The 20,781-nt window shown below is 40.9% G+C and overlaps 1 protein-coding gene across 7 annotated transcripts in view; it reads left to right on the plus strand.

Annotated features, from left to right (window-relative positions):
• LOC109678509 (uncharacterized) overlaps window positions 1-20,781 on the plus strand; it is a 171,492-nt gene that overhangs the window by 60,052 nt on the left and 90,659 nt on the right. Inside the window, exons 2-7 of one of the 7 annotated variants that reach the window (XM_074058348.1) lie at window positions 1,866-1,914; window positions 5,635-5,761; window positions 6,288-6,386; window positions 8,722-9,702; window positions 13,332-13,342; window positions 19,293-19,320. The exons of 5 other annotated variants lie outside the window; for them this stretch is intronic. In XM_074058348.1, coding sequence (XP_073914449.1) covers window positions 1,906-1,914; window positions 5,635-5,761; window positions 6,288-6,386; window positions 8,722-9,702; window positions 13,332-13,342; window positions 19,293-19,320 — 1,255 coding nt within the window. In that variant the 5' untranslated portion in view covers window positions 1,866-1,905. Of the gene's footprint in view, window positions 1-1,865; window positions 1,915-5,634; window positions 5,762-6,287; window positions 6,387-8,721; window positions 11,864-13,331; window positions 13,343-19,292; window positions 19,321-20,781 lie in introns of those variants that run through there. One more of the 7 variants, XM_020154030.2, reaches the window with a different exon arrangement.

The raw sequence follows: 20,781 nt of genomic DNA on the forward strand, positions 1-20,781 counted from the left end.
CCTCCTACCATAGCCTCCTGAGTGCTGGGATTACAGATGTGTACCACCATGCCTGGCTTTGCTTTTTAATTTTAACACCAATTTATAACCATGATCTGTCTTTGTTTTTTTATTATTATATTATTGTACTGGGGGAACATAGTGACATTTACAGAAGTTCTTACAATATATTATAGTTGAATTCATACCCCCCCATCATTCTCCTTTATTCCCCCTCGATTTATCAATCTTATCTATGATAATACTTTGATGTTTGGTGATTTTTCTGTATCTTTTCTTCTACATTGATTAATTTAAATTTTCCTGTAAGGAAGAGCTGTCTCTTCCCTGTGTGTATATTTACTTATTTATAGGCTCGTGTATTCATTTTAGTCTTTGAGTTTTGATCCTTTATTATTATTATTAATTTTTTTACCCACATTTGACCGTTAGGATCCCCTTTAGTTCGGTCCTGTGTCCTTTCAAAATGCCTTCTTTTTTCTTTTACTAAAATCTCTGAAACCATGATAAAATGCCTTTTTTTGAAAAGCATTTTCTTATTTTCTGATACAATAAGTATTCTAAGCCCATCTTGTGCTTTTCCTGCTCTGGCCTTGGAATCAGCAGTTTCCTCAAGGAGCTCTAGTTTATTTTGTTGAAGAACGAATTTATAAACCGAGATCTGGGCATTTGATGTGCTTACTACTGCTGCCCTAGTTCGGGTCCTTGGAAAGACCAAAAGATATACAAATGTCTCTACAACATTCAGTAGATAGATCAATCTATATACCTATTGTTTATATATTTTGAAACCACCAGTTCACACTCATACCTCTGATACCAATCAAAAACCACAAGTTTCTGTCACGAACTGCGAAGTATCTGGTATTTTACCCAATGCATAAGCTAACAAGTTAGCTTGACATAGTTTCATAGATGCAGGCAGAAGACAGACTTCTGGGTCAGTAATATTATTTTGTTTGATTTTCTGGGTTTCTGTTATCTTTAAGCCAAGACCCATGAACCACATAAACCTTCTCCAACTAGACAAGGCAATCATTTATTGGTCAGGACTTGGAACCTGATTGTATAACCCAATCTTACTGAAAACTGATTTGACCAAGGCATATCCCAACTTAAAATGTATATAGTGTTTGAGCAACTATACGATTAAGAATTAATCATTTAAGAGTCGGGTGCCAGAGGCTCACACCTGTAATCCTAGCTACTCAGGAGGCAGTGTCAGGAGGATCGTGTTTTGAAGCCAGCTCGGGAAAATTGTCCAAAAGACCCTATCTCGAAAAAACCCAACACAAAAAGGGCTGGTGGAGTGGTTCAAGGTGTAGGCCCTGAGTTCAAGCCCCAGTATCAAAAGAAAAAAAAAACCCTAATCATTTAGAATAGTTGTATGCTATATAGGTTAAAATACACACCAAAGGATATTTATTATAACATTTTTATAGTGAAAGATGAAGCAATCATAATGATTAAATAAAATAAGGTATATCCATTTAATGCAATACAAGGCATTTTTTGAAACATTTATATATCACAGTATGTGCTAGTTGAGATTCATTCCAAGATATATTGAATTAAAATAGTAGTGTATATTAGATGCCATAATTACAGTAGAAAGAATTTTATATCTCTGTATGTGCGGATGCTTGTGTGTGTGAGCAAACATTTATTATTCAAACTATATCCGTTATGCTCAGATCTGTGCTGTTCTAATCCAAAGCCTGACTCTTCAGAGTTAGGGATGGTGAGAGATTTACGTATTCTGATACCCCTCAAGAGTGTGCATGTGAGGGGGTGCACAGAGGGGAAATGATCACCCTGGGATTGACTCAAGTGAGGTCTCATGGATCTTCTTTTGCCTGTCACAGCTCTACACTTTGCCAAAAGAGGAACGTTTTATACAAAGCCATGACTCAGGTGAGGTACTGTTTCTTTTCACTCAAAGAGTAAATTTTGCCTCTAGTACATGTAAACATTTGCTTTCTTCATTATGATGCTTTTTATTGTTTGAAAAAAACCCATTCAGACAGTTTAGTGTGAAAGTACTTCACCCTTGCTGTAAAGGAGGGGTCAATTCAAGTTTTTCAGTTGGAGGAAGTGTTCAAAGAAAAAAGAAGTTAGAAATTTTACACTCTTAAGTTACAGTAAATTCTTTGTCAAGAAATTGGTTAGATAACAAGTTTCTCTAAAGAAATGTTAGTCAGAATTTGTTTTTGGGTGGCTCTGCGGTTTGGACTCAGGGTGCACTTGCAAAGCAGGTGCTCTCCCACACTCCAGGCCATTTTGCTGTGGTTATATCAAGATGGGGTCTCATAAACTATTTTACAGGTTGGTCTGGAACCATAGTCCTACAGATCTCAGCATCTCGAGTAGCTAGGATTATAGACGTGAGTCATCAGCATGTCTTTAATCAGAATTTTACAATTCATCCAAAAATTGTTTATCACTTTCATCAAAAAGACTTATTTGATTGTGAATTACTTAGTGTAAAGATGGTCTGACCCCATTCAGGAAACTGAGAATGGAGGATTTACCAGTTTGAGGCTGAAAAATAACAAACAACAAAAAATAGTCTAATCCAAAACTAGACATGGTGGTACATACGTGTAGTCCCAGCTACTTGGGTCCTGTCTCTTTAAAAAAAAAAAAAAAAAAAAGGTGTGATATAGGATAGATTTAAAAATATTTTTGTTTTAGTTTTTACACTGGTTATTAGCATCCTCTTTCTGGAACCTAAGTTGCATTTCTTCCTAAACAACCTAGTACCCTTACTGGGGTTTGAACTCAGAGCCTTCCACTTGCCAGGCAGGTACTCTACCACTTGAGCCACACTGCCAGTGCTTTTTGCTTTAGGTATTTTTCTAATAGGGTCTCGTATTTATGCCATGGCTGGCCTGGTCTGCAATTCTATTTATGCTTCCCTTATAGCTGGGATGATAAGTGCATACCACCACATCCCGCTTTTGTTGATTGAATTGGGTTCTCAAGAACTTCTTGCCCAGCTTGCCTTGAACCATGATCTTCCTGATCTCTGCCTCCTGAGTAGCTAGAATTACAGGCGTGAGTAAATGTGTTTGGCCCCTCATCTTTTAAACGGTGTTTACATTCTCATGTACTAAGTCCTTCAGTATTACCTATCTCAGGCTTCTGCCAGAAATCCTGATAAGACAGAAATATGCTCCCCGAACTAAATTAATGATTCTAATTTGCTTAGACAATGGTATGATTATATGGAAATGAGTAATTAGGGTACCTCATAGGGAAAAGCCCTAATTATTTCCACACCTGCATTTTCCAGTAAGAAAATATGTGTGATGGTTTTCTTCGATCTTGGTCTTAGTACATGGCAAGATCCCCTGGTCTATGAGCCTTTTGGGTTTGGGAGTTGCCATTGGTCAGAGCTCTGACAGTCCACTAAGCATGCATGAAAAACTGACATCAGTACGTGTTGTGAGAATCTGGATCGTCCTTCATCATTTTCCTATAACTCAGGAGCAAGGGGAGTTTAGAATTGGGCAGTGGTAGTTATAAATATCATTAGGCCAGCATTAGGGAGGTCTTTGATCACCTCCTGCCTACATGTCTAAAGGCAAAAGAAAAGTTGTCATTTATGCTGGCGTGGTAGCACACACTTGTAATTCCAGCACTAAGGAAGCAGAGGCAGAGGGTTCACAAGTTTAAGGACCGCCTAGGCTACATAGTGATACCCTGTCTCAAAACATCCTAGGGTTAGGAATATAGCTCAGTGGTAGAGCCCTGGCATACAGAAGGTCCTAGGTTCAATCCCTAGCACCTTGAAAGAAAGAGAGAGACAGAGATAGCTGTTAAATATATACATATATACATATGTATAGGTGTATAATTTGGGTCATATGTATAATCCTAGCCACTCAGGAAGCAGAGATCCCGAGGATCAAGTTTCGAAGCCAGCCCCAAGCAAATAGTTCTAGAGACCGTATTTTGAAAATACTCATCACAAAAAAGGGCTGGCAGAGTGACTCAAGCAATAATGCCTGCCTAGCAAGAGTGAGGTCCTGAGTTCAAACCCAAGTACCACCAAAAAAAAAAATTACGTATATACATATATATATGTGAATTTAATTTTCTAAGATAAAATATTTTATAGCCATTTACATATGCTTCCAAGTGAAGTAAAATGAATTCCATCTTGCTCCATTACCAGTTCCCCTCCTAAAAGGCCACTGCCCTCAGTCAACTCTCAAATGTGGTTTAATTGCTGGCTTTTTTTTTTTTTTTTTGCCAGGGTCTTGCTACATAGCCCAGGCTGGTCTGGAACTCACAATCCTCCTGCCTTAGCCTCCCAAGTGCTGGAATTGTACACATGTGCCACCTTGCCTGGATTAATTGCTGTTTTTTGATGAACATATTTCCCATGTTGGACCTTTCATTTTTCCTAATTCTTATGGATTATATTACCATTTTTAATTAAATCAACTCTGTCAAGTTATTATTGCTGCAAACATCCTTCTCTGCTAAGGCAGCTCATGGCTTTATTATTATAATATAACCTTTCATCACTTTCCTGGGGTTATTTGTTTTGTTTTGTTTTTTCTTTTGAAACATATTGACAATGTTTCAATATGTAGCCCAGGCTGGCCTCGAACTCATGGTCCTCCTGCCTCAGCCTCCTGAGTGCTGGGATTACAGCCCTATAGCTTAATTATGTTTTGCCCATGTTTGCTTAGAAGGCTGTGTTTATATCTAAGATCTCCAGTAGCATTGCCACATGCCAGTCAATATGTTTTCTATCTGGTGAAACACATCAATCACTTCTGAACATAGGATTCCCTCCCCATCTCTCTCTCTCCATGATTCCACCTGATCACATTACTGTCTGGGTCTGCTGTTCACCTTTCCTGCTACTTTCCTTTGGTTATTTTCCCTGAATCTTCTTTCACCACTCTCCTGTGTGCTTTTCCTGTTTCCTGAATCCCATGTCATATTCTTTTCTGGTTTACTTCCTTATTTTGGTATAACACACCTTCCAGTAGTTTCTTAGGAAACTGTACTTGAGTCCTTGTATGTCTAGGAATGTCACTTTTTTAAACACTCAGAATGATAATTTGGTTATAGAACTCTAGGTGAGAATTGCTTTTTGTTTCCCCCACCAGGATATTAATGAATTATTGTTTCTTGCTTTTAGTGGTAATCTTGAGAATTCTGTTGACTCTGACTCTTAATGCCTTTTATATATCTGGTGTCATCTCTGGATGCTCTTAATGTCCTGTCTATCTCCCTTATTCTCAGATTTTACTCTTAGTTAAGAGGGAGGAGAAAGATCACATGAGATTGATAATTGTATGGCAGGTGTTTTGTGAGGCATTGTATGTACAATTTCATTTAATTGCAAAAACTGGTAGCTGGAGTCCCCACCTTCCCAGCTTTGATTGGATGATGAAAGTCCTCCCACTAAACACAGGCACTTTTATCTAGAAGAAACAGAATGTTGTGACAGCACAGCAGTTCTGGTGTGCTTACTTTTTTACATATCCACTTGCTTCGGAGATATTTATAGACTCACTGGATTTCACTTCCTCCACCTTAATCTTGTTTCTTCTGTCTTTCTCCCACAAAAACTCTTCGTTAATCAAGTCATAAAATCGGTTGTTGTTCCAGGAGTCAGTGGTGTTCAGTGATGTATCCATACACTTCTCTCAGGAGGAGTGGGCGTGCCTGACTGATGAACAGAGAGATTTATACAGAGATGTGATGTTGGAGAATTACAGCAACCTGGTTTCAATGGGTAAGGACATCCGTCCATAATAATTCAGATTCTGCCCTTGGAAGGGTCTTTTTCCTCCAATATGAAATGTTCACCTACCTTTAAAAACCAGTTGGCAGCTGGGCGTCGGTGGCTCACACTTGTAATCCTAGCGACTCAGGAGGCAGAGATGAGGAGGATCGACGTTCAAAGCCAGTCCTGGCAAATAGTTTGAGAAACTCTATCTTGAAGAAATCCATCACAATAAAGGCTGGTAGAGTGGCTCAAGCTATAGGCCCTGAGTTCAAACCCAAGAACCATAAGACAAACAAACCAGTTTGTTCTACATCCTATTCTCACAGGAACAGTCCTGAATACTATAGAGTTAGAAAAAGGAAGCTGCACTGAGTTATGGAGACTAGTTCAAATATTCTAGGAAGCTCCGTAAGTCTGTTGTATCTTTCTTTGACCCTTCCTGTAATGTCATGTCTTTCTTTACAATGAAGGCACTGGATTTGAATTCTGAGGCAGTCTTATTATACGTTTGTCTCATTGCTTGTTTTGTCAGCAGGACATTCCATTTCCAAACCAAATGTGATCGTGTACTTGGAGCAAGGGAAGGAGCCCTGGTTGGCTGACAGAGAGCTGACAAGAGGCCAGAGGTCAGGTAAGTGAAGCATGGCAGGCATCCGCCCAGTTGGTTAGTTGGGGAGACTGTTTCCTTGACATGCTGCTGGGACACTCCCCTTGAAGTCTTCAGGCATTGTGCAAATGTAAGACCTTTTCAGCCTGAGCTTTTGTGTGATCTTACCTTCCCCTTACCTAGCACAAGGCCTGCTATTCTTCTCTTGCACTCATCTCATAATTTTAACTAGCTGTTAAAATCATCCTCCCGATTTTCTTTTCTACCTGTATTGGATCCAGTTCCTTTCCAGCTTCTCATCTTCTTTTAGTTTGTAAGAGCATCACTATCTGCTGAAATATGTATTTTCCTACATTGCCGAAGATTTCTTTAACTAAGCTTTTTATTTATTTACTTATTTATTTTTGCAGTACTGGGGTTTGAACTCAAGGCCTAAACCTTGAGCACCAGCCCTTTTTCTGTGTTGGGTTTTTTCATGGGCTTTTTTTTTTCTTGGTGGTACTGGGGTTTGAACTCAAAGCCTCATGCTTGCTAGCCAGGCACTGTATCACTTGAGTCACTCCACCAGCAAATCTTTTCATGGGCTTTGTGTGTGTGTGTGTGTGTGTGTGTGTGTGTGATGGATTTTTTTGAGGTAGGGTCTCCAAACTATTTGTCCAGGCTGGCTTTGAACCGAGATCCTCCTGATCTCTGCCTCCTGAGTAGCTGGGATTACAGATGTGAGCCACCAGCACTTGGCTGTTTTTTAGTTTTTGATTCAGGGGTTCCAAACCCTATTGATTCACTCATACTTTTTTTTAATGGTACTGGGGTTTGAACTCAGGGCCTTGAACACTTGTTAGGCAGGTGCTCTTTCACTTGAGCCATTCCTCCAGTTCTCTTTTGTGATGGGTTTTGTCAAGATAGGGTCTCTTGAACTGTTTGCATGGGGCTGGCTTCAAACCACAATCCTCCTGATTTCTGCTTCCTGAATAGCTAGGATTACAGGTGGGAGCTACCAACACTTGACTTACATTATTATTATTATTATTGTTATTTTGGTAGAACTGAGGTTTGAACTCAACCTATTTATTTACTTATTTGGTGCTTTGAGACCAAACTGGTCTCAGACTGAGCATTGAACTCAAGATCTCAGTCAGTCTCTGACTGAGCTCAGACTGGCCTTGAACTCAAGATCTTCCTGCCTTAGCCTCCTAAGTGCTGTGATTATAGGCGTGTATTGCCACACCCTGCCTCCTTCTTTTTTTAAGGAAGAGTTAGTTATCCCTCAAGACATACTGTACTAGTGTTATTGTTTTTTATGTGTGTGTGGTACTGGGGCAGTACTGGGGTTCAAATTCAGGGCCTCATGCTTGCTAGGCAGGTGCTCTACCGCTTGAGCCACTCCACCACCCCACTGATTTTTATTTTTATTTTTGTAGTACTGGGGTTTGAACTCAGGGTCTATACCTTGAGCCACTCCACCAGCCCTTTTTTGTGATGGGCTTTTTCAAGATAGACTCTTGAGAACTTTTGCCCAGGTGGGTTTCAAACCTAAATCCTCCTGATCTCTGCTTCCTGAGTAGCTAGGATTACAGGCGTAGCCACTGGCTTCATTTTTTTAATTATTGTGCTTCACCCAGGTGCTGTAATCTCATCTATCACCCCGTATTGTCAAGCATCTGTGAAGGTTGTTTTCACACATGGATGGTTGGTCAAATTAATGTTTCTGCAAAGGGCTAAACATTGAAAGTTTTGTTCTTGCTCACAGTTTGAGCTTTTTTTGTATTTTGTCTTTTTTTTTTTTGAGACAGGATCTCTCTAATGTAGCTCATTAGATGGCCTTGATCTCATCATTCTCCTGCCTCAGCCTCCCAAGTACTGGGATTGCAGGCATGACCCACCACACCCAGCTTTGCTGAAGGATTAATTGTCTATCTTGTGTTTTTACTTTCCCTCCCATGACTTTCACTTATAGGTATTCTGACGTCTTTTCTTCTGATAAGTTGTTTTATCACAGCCATGTCTGTCAGTGTCATTGAGAACGGATTTAAAGTTTCTATTTTGTACTCTGCTGTTATAATGAATGGTCAGGTTGAACACCTTGTAGGTTTCAGAGAAAAGTTGCTGTGTGGGTTATTGCCCACACAGATTAGGTATAATTTCAAAGTATCTTCCTTAATTCAGAATGCTGGTCCACAATAATGTTGAGTGCTTACTATGTATCACATAATCAACTTGGTATTTCTGTGTTCTCTACTCTCTCATCTTTTCTCATTCTTTTTTTTAAAAAAAGAAAATCAGTTTAATTTTCACATTTTAACTGAAGTTTCTTTTCTCCCAAATAACGGTGAGTGATTGCTTTTATGTTTTCTTTCAGCACTGGAATCAAGATCTGAGACAAAGAAATTTTTTCTGAAGAAGGAAATTTATGAACTAGAGCAGGCCCAGTGGGAAGTCATGGGAAGACTTGCCAAGTGTGGCCTTCAGTGCTCCAGTTTCCCAGATGACTGGGAATGTCATGGCCAGTTTGAGAAGCAGCATTGCTCTCAGGAGAGACATTTCAGTGAGCTGATGATCACTGGTGATGACGTGCCTACTTTCAGTCAACATCCTTCCTTTACACTGCAGCAAATCATTAATAATAGAGAGAAATACTGTGCAACTAAAGAGAACAGGAAAAACTTTAGACATGGCTCACAGTTTACTGCACATCAAATAATTCATACCATTGAGAAACCGTATGAATGCAAGGAATGTGGAAAGACGTTTAGACATCCCTCAAGACTTGCTCATCACCAGAAAATTCACACTGGCAAGAAACCCTTTGAATGCAAGGAATGTGGGAAAACATTCATTTGTGGCTCAGACCTTACTCGACATCACAGAATTCACACTGGAGAGAAGCCCTATGAGTGTAAGGAGTGTGGGAAGGCCTTTAGTAGTGGCTCGAACTTTACTCGACATCAGAGAATTCACACTGGTGAGAAGCCATACGAGTGTAAGGAGTGTGGCAAGGCTTTTAGTAGTGGCTCCAATTTTACTCAGCACCAGAGAATTCACACTGGAGAGAAGCCCTATGAGTGTAAGGAGTGTGGCAATGCCTTTAGTCAGAGCTCTCAACTTATTAAACATCAAAGAATCCATACAGGTGAGAAGCCCTATGAGTGTAAAGAGTGTGAAAAGGCCTTTCGTTCTGGTTCTGATCTTACCAGACATCAGAGAATTCACACTGGAGAGAAGCCCTATGAATGTAAGTTGTGTGGGAAGGCCTATTCTCAGAGTTCACAGCTTATTAGTCACCATAGAATCCATGCTGGCGAGAAACCCTATGGAATCAGAGAATGTGGGAAGAACTTTAGTAATGGCTCACAGCTTATCCAGCATCAAAATTTGTACTGGTGATAAACCAGAACATACAGAATGTATGGAAAGGCTCAAAACTGTTCAATTTCCAATAATTTATATTGTTAATAATCCCTCTGGATAGAATGTAGAAATATTTTATTTGTTAACTGCAGCTTGTTCAGCTGAAGAAAAATTCTGTTGGAGAAATACCCTATGAATAGAATATATTTTGGAAGCCTTTTAATAAGAGCTCATATTTCTTACGACCTCAGATTATTCAGTCTAACAAATATTGAAAAAGGCCATACTTTCAATGCTTCTAATCTTAAAAATTAGAAAGTTCATGTAGAAATACAATCCTGCGCTTTTCATTTACTATTTTTTCCCAGTTTTTCTATAATTGTTACATAACATTTTAATCCTTTTTAAATTCATGTGACTGTAAAGTTTCTCTTTACATCATGGTTTATAAAATTCTTGTTTAAAAAAAATAACTAGGAGAAGTGAACTTTTTAAATTTTTATTTTTATTTTGGCTGTACTAGGATTGAACTCAGTGCCTCATGCTTCCTAGGTAGGTGTTCTACCATTTGAGCCACTCCACCAGCCCTTTTTGCATTGGTTTGTCTGGGTTTTTGTTTTGTTTTGTTTTGTTTTTACAGTGCTGGGGATAAAACCCAGGGCCATGTACATGTTAGTCACGCACTGTTACCATTGAGCTACATCCCTAGCCCAAGCATTGGTTACCTTTGAGAAAGGGTCTCACTTGATGCCTGAACCATCCTGAACTGCAATCCTCTAGTTGTGATTCCCCACATAGCTGGGATGACAGGCATGCACCACTGTGTCCTAGTCATTGGTTGAGATGGGGTCTCAAGAACTTTGCCTGGGCTGGCCTCAGAATATGATCCTCCCAGTCTCAACCTCCAGTGTAGCTAGGATTATAGTCTTGAGCCACCATGTCTGGCAACCTTTTCAATTTTTGAAGATGGCTCATTCTTTTTGCTCTTTACAAGAAAAAAAATTATAAAAAAAAATTCATGAACAACGTCCCACTTAGTAAATAAGGACTTTAATACTTGTATGATGTTCCATTGTGTTAATATAGTATCATTTTATTAAATCCTGACTGATGGATATTGTAATTTCTTCAGGTATTTTGCCATGGTACATTCTAGAATGCATGTGTGGCCATTCTAGAATGTGCTCATGGATGTTCTTCCAAGGCATAGCTTTGTACGATGTCTTTTATCTTAATTGCAGAAATAGGGCATGCATATATTTTTTATAAAAAGATTTAAATATCACAAATAAGGCAAGCATACCCTTTGACTGCCATCTCTTTTCCCATTTCTCTTCCCAAAGAATAATTGTTACCACTTTTTTACTTATCCTTCTTGAGAATTTTCTATTCAAGTTAAGGAGTCTCGCTGTGTTGCCCAGGCTGAACTTAAAAACTGTTGGGCTCAAGTGATCCTCCTGATTCGGCCTCAAAAATGGCTGGAACTACAGAGAGGTGCTGTCACACTGGGCCCTGTTTTTTTGTTGTTTGTTTTCTTTTGTCTTGCTTCCCCCCCACCCCCTCTTTCTGTGGTACTGGGGTTTGAACTCAGGGCCTTCACCTTGAACCACTTCTCCATCCCTTTTTTGTGAAGGGTTTTTTTAAGATAGGGTCTCTTGAACTGTTTGCCCAAGCTGGCTTTGAACTGCAATCCTCCTAATTGCTGCTTCCTGAATAGCTAGGATTACAGGCGTGAGCCCCCAGCATCCGGCTTTCCCCTCTTTTGAGACAGGTTCTTGCTTGGTGTCCAAGCTGTCTCAAGCTCCTGAATTCAGGCAATCCCCCCACCTCAGCCTATGGAGCAGCTTGGACTACAGTCATAAACTACCATGCCAGGCTTGGGTCCCATGGCTTTCTTGTTTGTTTTTGAAACAGGGTCTCACCCATGTAGCACAAGCTGGCCTCAAACTTGTGATCCCCCTTCCTCAGCCCCCTGTCCCCATAAGTGCTGGGATTACAGAAGTGGACCAGCACACCCAGTTAGGACTGTACTTTTTCTCAGTAGAAATTATAAAATGGAGATAATTACAATACCTACCTCATAAAGTTTTATGTGTATTAAACAGAAGTTGCTTAGAATTGTGCCGCCTTGTAATAAACACGTGCTCACCGTATGTTAGTCATTCTTTTCACGTTCATTTTTGTCATCAGTTCTATCATTTATTGAAAGGCTTTAATTATCTGCAGACCTTACCCAGTAGGCAGAGTATTTAAAGAAAGTTCCTTTGAAGTTAATGAAGTCAGAAAATTTTTCAACATCTCTTATTTCCTGTCAAATAGAAAATAATCGTTTTGAGTGTTGGTGGGGAACATAACGTGAAGAATGTGTGGGAAGGCTGTGTTCCTTTTTGCGACATCATATAATACCTAGTAGAAAAGAGAAACTGTATAGAAAAAACATTGGTGATGCTGATAAAAAGTGTGAAAAGACAAGCAGAATTATGTGTCAAAAAAAACAGAAACCTTATGATTACTGATTTAGAAGGTTATTCTGAATACAATGCTTCTTTCAGATACATTTGAAAACCTAAACAAAATTATTTTTAGGAAAATATAAACTGCCAATATTGATGCAGAGAAAATTAGAACTTTTAGGAGACTCACATGTCAGGCATTGTAGTGCATGCCTGTAATCCCAGCACTCAGGAGGCTGAGGCAGTGGGTTCCCAAGTTCCAGGCCTACCTCAGCTACCTGGTAAGATCCTGTCTCAAAACAAAAGACGTAAGCATAGAGGACAGGGGAAACTTAGCATTTCTCTGCCTCTTTTTCTCTCTCTGTCAAAAGAGAGAGAACTTGGTTTGTTTTGTTTTGTGTTTCTGGGGATTGAGTCCAGAGCCCATGCAAGTTGTGCAAGTGCTGCTCCACTTTAGCTATGCCTCCAGCCTGTTTATTTTACATTCATTCTGTTTTTGAGACAGGGTTTCACTACCATTTTGCCTGGCCTGGCTTCAAACTCACAACTTTCCTGCCTCTATTCCCAAATGGCTAGGAATACAGGCTTGTACCAGATCCAGCTTTTTCCTATTTTTTTTAAGTGAAAATTTTTTAGGTATTTAAGGAACCATTTCACTTACATGAAAGTAGACAACACATTTTACCATCCTAACATAATCTGGTTGTATCAACTATAAAAACATACACATGCTATAAAATACTAGCCACTGAATGTATCTATTAAGAGAATAATAACCGGGCACTGGTGGCTCATGCCTGTAATCCTAGCCACTCAGGAGGCAGAGATCAGGAAGATCATGGTTCAAAGCCAGCCTGGGCAAAAAGTTCTGCAAGACTCTTGAAAAACCCTTCACACAAAAGGGCTGGTGAAGTGGTCCAAAGTGAAGTCCCTGAGTTCAAACCCTAGTACTGGGAAAAAAAAAAAAAAACAATAGAAATAAACCTAGTTTCCTAGTTTGCCCCAGTTCCAGCCAACTGTCATGGTGGGAGGAATTATGAGACCAGTTTTACTTGAAGGGAAAATCCAGAAATCTATTTTCTTTTTCCCTTAAGATAGAGTCTCCGGGGGAGAAATGGCCCAAACAATGTATGCACATATGAATAAATGAATAATAATTTAAAAAAAGATAGAGTCTCTGTTGCCTCACTGCCCTCCAGCTTCTGGGCTCAAGCTTAGGAAAGCCAAAAAAGTTATGTCATCACTGCAAGTAGCAAATGGCTCCTTGGGTTTCTATTGACACACTAGCAGTGGTCATGACCAAATCTCACAAGAGGAGCTTTTAAAAGGGCAAAATCCTTGGCCCCAAGGGGATTTGGGGGTGGGGGAGAAACAGTACAGCACAAGATAATATTCCCAGAATTACTTGCATATGAACAGTTTCAAGGTCAAACTTTTTTTCCACAAATTATTTTAAATTGCAAATATGAACAGGCTTTTGTTTGGTTCAGACCCAGTACTTTCTACTATATGAAGTTTTAAAAATTCAATCTAAACCTGCCAATTTTTAGATGGATATTTTATATTTTTTATTTCTTTTTTTTTTTTTTTAGTGCAGTATTTAAGATTGAACCCAGGGCCTCTTGCATGCTAAGCAAGTGCTCTACCACTTGAGTCACAACCCCAAGCTCTTCTGTTTCTTATTCTTGAGCTACATATAAATAACTGAAAGTAAAAATGTTTAAAATTAACCTATCAAGAAAAAAGAATGAGACACATACTAGCTGCTCATGCCTGTAAGCCTAGCTACTCAGGAGGCAGAGATTAGGAGGATCAAGGTTCGAGGCCAACCCCGGGCAAATAGTTTGTGAGACCCTATCTGGAAAAAAAAAAATCAAAGAAAAGGGCTGGTGGAGTGGCTCAAGGTGTAGGCCCTGAGTTCAAACCTTAGTTCTGCACACACACACACACACACACACACACACACACACACACACACACACACACACACACAAAAGGTTTGAACACCTTGGCAAGCCCTGAAAAGTATCTGGCATCCAGTAAAAAGAGTCCTTATTCATCCCCAAAAGGCCCGGTGTAAAGTGTGCTGCCTCCTGTCCTAGCTTTCAATCACTTTGCTGCAACCCCACAAGCGAGGGAAGTTAAAGATAGGCCATCTGATCCTCTGCCGCTAGCGTCTCCCCAGGTGTGGTGACCCCACCATAGCCGGGTGCCTAGCCTCGCGGCGCAGCGGCCCAGGGGAGGGGAGGACCCTGCGCCAGTTTAGGGATCCCCGCGGCTTCTAAAAGCTGGGGACAATCAAGCAGAGAATGAGTTAAACAGCATCTTCCCCAAAAGGTCTGCATCTTCCAAGCCAATTGGCGCGTCCTGAGCGCCCGGAAGCGCTCTCCTCCGGACTGTGGGAAGGACTTGACCCAGATTCGGTGGGCACGTGGTTGCTGGATCCCATATCCTCATCGGGATTCCCCAGACTGTCCCTGCACACCAAGCGAATGGTCTGGATGGGTACAATAAGCTCTTGGCAATGGCGATCAGTCCTTCCAGATGGACCCCGCTCATTGGTCACCTCGCGCTCACGACTGGCACCGCAGCGAGGTTCCAGATGGACACCAGACACGGCAGCCACGAAGTCCATGTGGGCGGCTGCGGATACTGCGCGGGCGACAGAGCCCCGGCGGTGTGGCCAAACGTGGCGGTGGCAGCGGAGGTTCGGCTCGCCCTGTCCTGGCCTTGGACCACTAGCGCGCATCCAAGGAGATGGAGGCGCTTCCCACTCGCAGGATTCCCGAGGGAACCTCAGCCCCTCGTCTTTTTTTTTGTTTTTCCATTTTTTTTATTGGTACATTGTGGTGCTTACAAAAGTTCTTACAATATATCAAATATATCATAGTTGAATTCACCCCTCCACCATTCTCCGTCATGGGGGAGTACTCCCCCCTTCCTGAAACAGTTTCACAGATACCATTTTTCCATTTACATACACGGTACACATTATTTGCATCGTGTTCACCCTCCTACACCCTTTCCCCACCTCCTCCCCCTCCCGCTGGCACCAACCCCCCACGCAGGACATGTTCCGTCCTCCTGGTCTCCGATTGTGTAAAAGAAAAAAAAAATGACATTTTTGCTTGAGATAGCCGCACAGGGAGTTTCCTTGTGACATTTCCTTGTGTATATGTATTATAACCTGAACTGGCTCATCCCCTCTATTTTTCTCCTTTCTACCTTAGCCCTTTCTTATGGCGATTTTAACAGGCTTAAAAAGTCTATATTCATTCTTTTATAGAGAGTACATCAACCAGATTCACTTTCTTCACTTCCTTCTTTTACCCTCCCTTGTATGTGACCTCCCCTTAGTGTGACCTGTTTTCATAATATATTTCACATGAGAGAAAACATGAGGCTTTTGGCCTTGTGAGCCAGGCTAACTTCACTTAAGATGATGTTCTCCAGTTCCATCCATTTACCTGCAGACGACAAAATTAAATTCTTTGAGTCAGCCCCTCATCTTTAGGTACCGGGAGCGCCTTGAAGCGCAGCATCCACCGCCGGGTCCTGCTGCACCGCCGCCCTGCTCCGTACGTTGCGCGATCCCCCAAGGGGCCCTCCGACCCTCGGAAACGGCTCACTTGGAAAGATGCCACATGTGGCGGTCGCAATATTTGACTGATAAACGCCCCCGAGGCGCTGGGAGAAGAAACTGCGAGAGGTACACGGCCTGGCCAAAGACCCAGGACATTTATATGCCACCTCGACGAGGGTAGCCACGGCCGGACAGACGCGGGTCTAAGTGACTCTTTCCTTCCACTCCACTAGGGCGTCTGAACCCCTCCTCCTGCCTAACAGCACAGTTCCAGTTCTCTTGCTCTGTAACGATTTCTCAGAACGCCATTACGTCACAATCCAAACCACCTCCAATTGGCCATTCCGGAGGGTGAGTCAGCTTTGTTACTTTCGCCCTCAGCCAATCAGAAGGGCGTTCGGACGGGGGGGGGGCTGAGGGGGGGGATGAGTCTAGAACTTGAAGCGTGCGGCCAATCCAACTGCTCGGTTCCGCTGCCTCGTGCCACTAACGTTTAAAACCGTAACAGCCGGCGAGGCAGGACAGTCCCTGCCCCGCATTTCGCTGGAGACTCCGGGTACGAACGCGCCGGTGCCCATGACAAAAAGACAACCCAACCTCTACTTCTTAAAGATGGATGTTTCCCACTGTAGCAAGGGTGCAACCCTAAACTAACAGCTATTCCTCATTCAACTGAAAATGTGCTGGGTGATGTCTGTACCGCCTCCATCTCCATCTGAATTCTTGAACATATGCAGAAACCTTAACCCAAATTATAATTCAGTCCACATAAAGGAAAAGAGAGTAGCAAATAAGAAATGTAGTAGTGATATAACTATATATAAAGCAGGTACACGTTCCAATCTTCCTTTTATAAACGATAGTTGTAACACATTCTCCTTTTAATCAGCAGATTGAGGAGTTTTGTTTTTATTTTTGGCGGTACTGAGGTTTGAATTCAGGACCTTGTGCTTGGGAAGCAGGCACTCTACCATTTGAACCATGCTTCCAGCGATTGAGTTTTTAGGCATCCTACAATGCACAGAAAGAACAGCCTCCCCTGCCACACAATACGCATACCTCCGATCCTAAGTAGCTGGGATTGCATATATTAAAAGGACAGAAAGATCTTAAATAAATGACCTAATGCTACATCTCAAACTCCTAAAAAACAAGAACAAACAAAACCCAAAACAAGCAGGAGAGAAATAATAAGGGCCAAAATTAATGAAATAGAAACCAAAAATCCATACAAAGAATCAACAAAACAAAAAGCTGGTTCTTTGAAAAAATAAACAAGATTGACAAGCCCCTGGCAAATCTAACTAAAATGAAGAGAGAAAAGACTGTAATTAGTAAAATCAGAAATGAAAAAGGGGTGATAACAACAAACACCAAGGAAATCCAAGGAATCATCAGAGACTACTTTGAGAACCTATATTCTAACAAATTGGAAAAACTTGAAGAAAGGGACAAATTTCTAGATACTCAGGATCATCCAAAACTGAACCAAGAGGATATTAACCACCTAAACAGTTCTGTAACACATAATGAAATTGAAGCAGCAATAGTCTTCCAAAAAAGAAAAGTCCAGGACATGATGGATTTTCTGAATTCTACCAGACCTTTAAAGAAGAACTAATACCAACTCTCTTTAAATTCTTCCATGAAATAGAAAGGAAAGGAAAACTGCCTAACTTATTCTGTGAAGCCAGTATTACACTTATCCCTAAGCCAGACAAGGACACATCCAAAAAGGAGAATTACAGGCCAATCTCCTTAAAGAACATTGATACAAAAATCCTCAATAAAATAATGGCAAACTGAAGCCAACAACATATTGGAGATTATTCACCATGACCAAGTCAGCTTCATCCAAGGGATGCAGGGATGGTTCAACATATGCAAATCAATAAATGTAATACCGCCCATTAACAGAAGCAAAGACAAAAAACACCTGATCATCTCAGTAGATACAGAAAAAGCCTTTGATAAGATTCAACACCATTTCATGATAAAAGCTCTAAGAAAACTAGGAATAGGAGGAATGTATCTCAACATTATAAAGGTTATATATGACAAACCTATAGTCAACATCATACTTAATGGGAAAAAACTGAAACCATTCCCCCTAAAGTCAGGAATGAGACAAGGATATCCACTCTCCTCACTCCTATTCAACATAGTCCTGAAATTCCTAGCCAGAGCAATAAGGCAAGAAGAAGAAATAAAAGGAATACAAATAGGTAAAGAAATAGTCAAAGTACCCCTATTTACAGATGACATGATCCTATACTTCAAGGACCCAAAAAACTCTATCTAAAAACTCCTAGAGGGGAGGGGGTTGTGGGAGTGGGAAAAATGGCCCAAACAATGTATGCACATATGAATAAATAAAAAATAAATAAGACAAAAACAAAACTCCTAAACACCATAAACAACTTCAGCAAAATAGCAGGATATGAAATCAACTTGCAAAAATCAGTACCCTTTCTGTACACCAACAGTGAACAAATTGAGAAAGAATATTGGAAAACAATTCCATTTACAATAGCCTCAAAAAGATCAAATACCTAGGAGTAAACTTAACAAAGGATGATAATGACCTCTACAAGGAGACCTACAAATCTCTGAAGCAAGAGATTGAAGAAGACTCCAGAAAGGTGGAAAGATCTCCCATGCTCATGGATTGGTATAATGAACATAGTAAAAATGGCTACACTACCAAAAGCTATCTACATGTTTAATGCAATTCCCATCAAAATCCCAATGACATTCATCACAGAAATTGAAAAATCTACCCTAAAGTTCATTTGGAAACACAAGAGACCTTTAATAGCTAAGACAATACTCAGCAAAAAGAGCGATGCTGGAGGAATCACAATACCTGACTTCAAACTATATTACAAAGCAATAGCAATAAAAACAGCATGGTACAGGCACAAAAACAGACATGAAGACCATTGGAACAGAATAGAGGACCCAGATATGCACCCATGCAGCTACACCCACGTTATCTTTGACAAAGGTGGCAAAAACATACGATGGAGAAAAAACAGCCTCTTCAAAAAAAGGTTGCTGGCAAAAGTGGTTATCTGCCTGCAGAAAACTGAAACTAGATCCGTGCCTATCACTCTGTATTGTTGCAGGAATCTCAAGCTGAGATATAGGACACTGAGGGAGTTTAGCAGGAAGCAATGTTTTATTGTGCCAACACAGACCCAGACAACTTGTGTCCAAAGCCCGAGCCCCGAGAACAAAGAGGTCTCACCTTATATACCTTTGCAAGCAGGTTACAGAAGCAAAAAGCAAAGCTCAACCCACATATGGCTGCATGTGACTTCATTGGCTATTTCGGTTCCCCAGTGCTATGTGACCTTCATGTTTCAATTCTTTAAGTTTTATCCCTTTGCTTTGCCATCCCATCCCTTCCCTCTGCCTCATTACCAGAACGTAGCCTGTTTCTCTTCTGGCCCTCCTCCCTGCTCCATCATTTCCACCTTTGATGCTCAGATCCACCTACGGTCAAAGAGCATTATCTTGATCTAGGGACTTATATCTTTATAGAATCTATCTATCCATCTATTTTTTCAGAGTGGCCTCTGTAATGGTCCTGATAGACCACATTACCAGGAGGACCAGGCAGGGTAATATTAAGCAGGCTCCTAGGATAAGCCCCATCACCCCATTTTTATGGCAAATGCAGTCTGTATTGTTTTCTTTACTTTGGGACTTTTAGCATCATTTATCAGTAACCTCGTTAACCTGGGAGCATAGGAGCCAATTTAACATCTGACCTATTGGTGGGTGCGTGATACAAAGTATGGCTGGGTGGAGGTCCCAACAATGGCTCCCTTATAACATTTAACACAAGGGAGAAACCTTGAAAAGGCAAGTTGGTAAGGGTCCAAGTGTGTAGAGGAGAGCAGGAGTGCATCCCATGTTTGAGCTTCCTCCATGTGTAGCCTAGTCAGCTTTCTGAGTGACTAGAGCAGGGCTGTTGTCCTGTTGCTTGTGGTCCACTGTTGTCTCCTGGGAAGTGGAGTCCTGCCGAGGAAGAGCATAGGTGTTCAAAGGGTGATCTTGGATGATGAGGCTGGGTCAGGGATGTACTCCCACTTGGGAAAGACTGGCTTTATTTGGCTGTGGTGGATCCAGGGAGCAATTTTTGTTACTTAACTGTAATGGGGATAGACAATAACAAAAGGGCCCCTCTAAAGGGGACATTTTATTCTCTTACCCAGACAGTATCTTTTTTTTTTTTAACTAAGTAGCATTACCATGGCAACAATACACTATCAGTATATATGTTCAAGAAAACTCATTGTTTTAAGAAGTTAAAACTACCATTTTTAAGTATCAAAGGACATGTTTAGAGCTAGTAAAAAATAGTCATTTTTGTCTCTAAGTAGAGGACCCTATCTAAAAATAGGAGTTTGTATTCTATCTAGAAGGGCTTTAATGCCAGATAGCCACGCGTGTATAAGAACTACTTCCTCGATCCTCTCAGTGGCCTTGGTTGTTTTTGAGAGGTCTGGCACCAGTGACTCCATTTGAACTTTGATGGCATTCCCCCTTCTCTCTAAACTGTCTCTAAGCAGTCTCTTTTGAAGATTTGTCTTCCATCTGAGTAATAACCAGGCCCAACCCTGCTTAGCTTCTGAGACCAGATGAGATTGGACACATTTAGGGTGGATGGCTGTGGACTGAAGATTTTTCTTGATTGGTCATTTTCTTTCTTCATTGTGAGGATTTACTCTTTTCTGGATTTTGTTTGTTTGGTTGGTTTTGGTCCCATGTCAGGAGGGAATAACAAGCAGATCAGGTGGGAGTGCCAAATAGACCCTTTGGGCCAAATTGAAGCAACAAAGAGGCTTAGAAGGAGTGGCTCTTAGGCAATGGGCTTTTAGACAAGGGCAATACAAAACAAAATCCAACAAAAGCAGATGTCTAAAAAGCTAACCTGGTTGACACATAAGTAGTTATTAGAGTCATTTTTTATGGAATTGATTATAAATGCCCCAGAAGGATCAGAAGTGTAATGACAAAAACTTAA

The sequence above is a fragment of the Castor canadensis genome, chromosome 16 (genome assembly GCF_047511655.1).
Source record: "Castor canadensis chromosome 16, mCasCan1.hap1v2, whole genome shotgun sequence".
Classification (NCBI taxonomy): domain Eukaryota; kingdom Metazoa; phylum Chordata; class Mammalia; order Rodentia; family Castoridae; genus Castor; species Castor canadensis.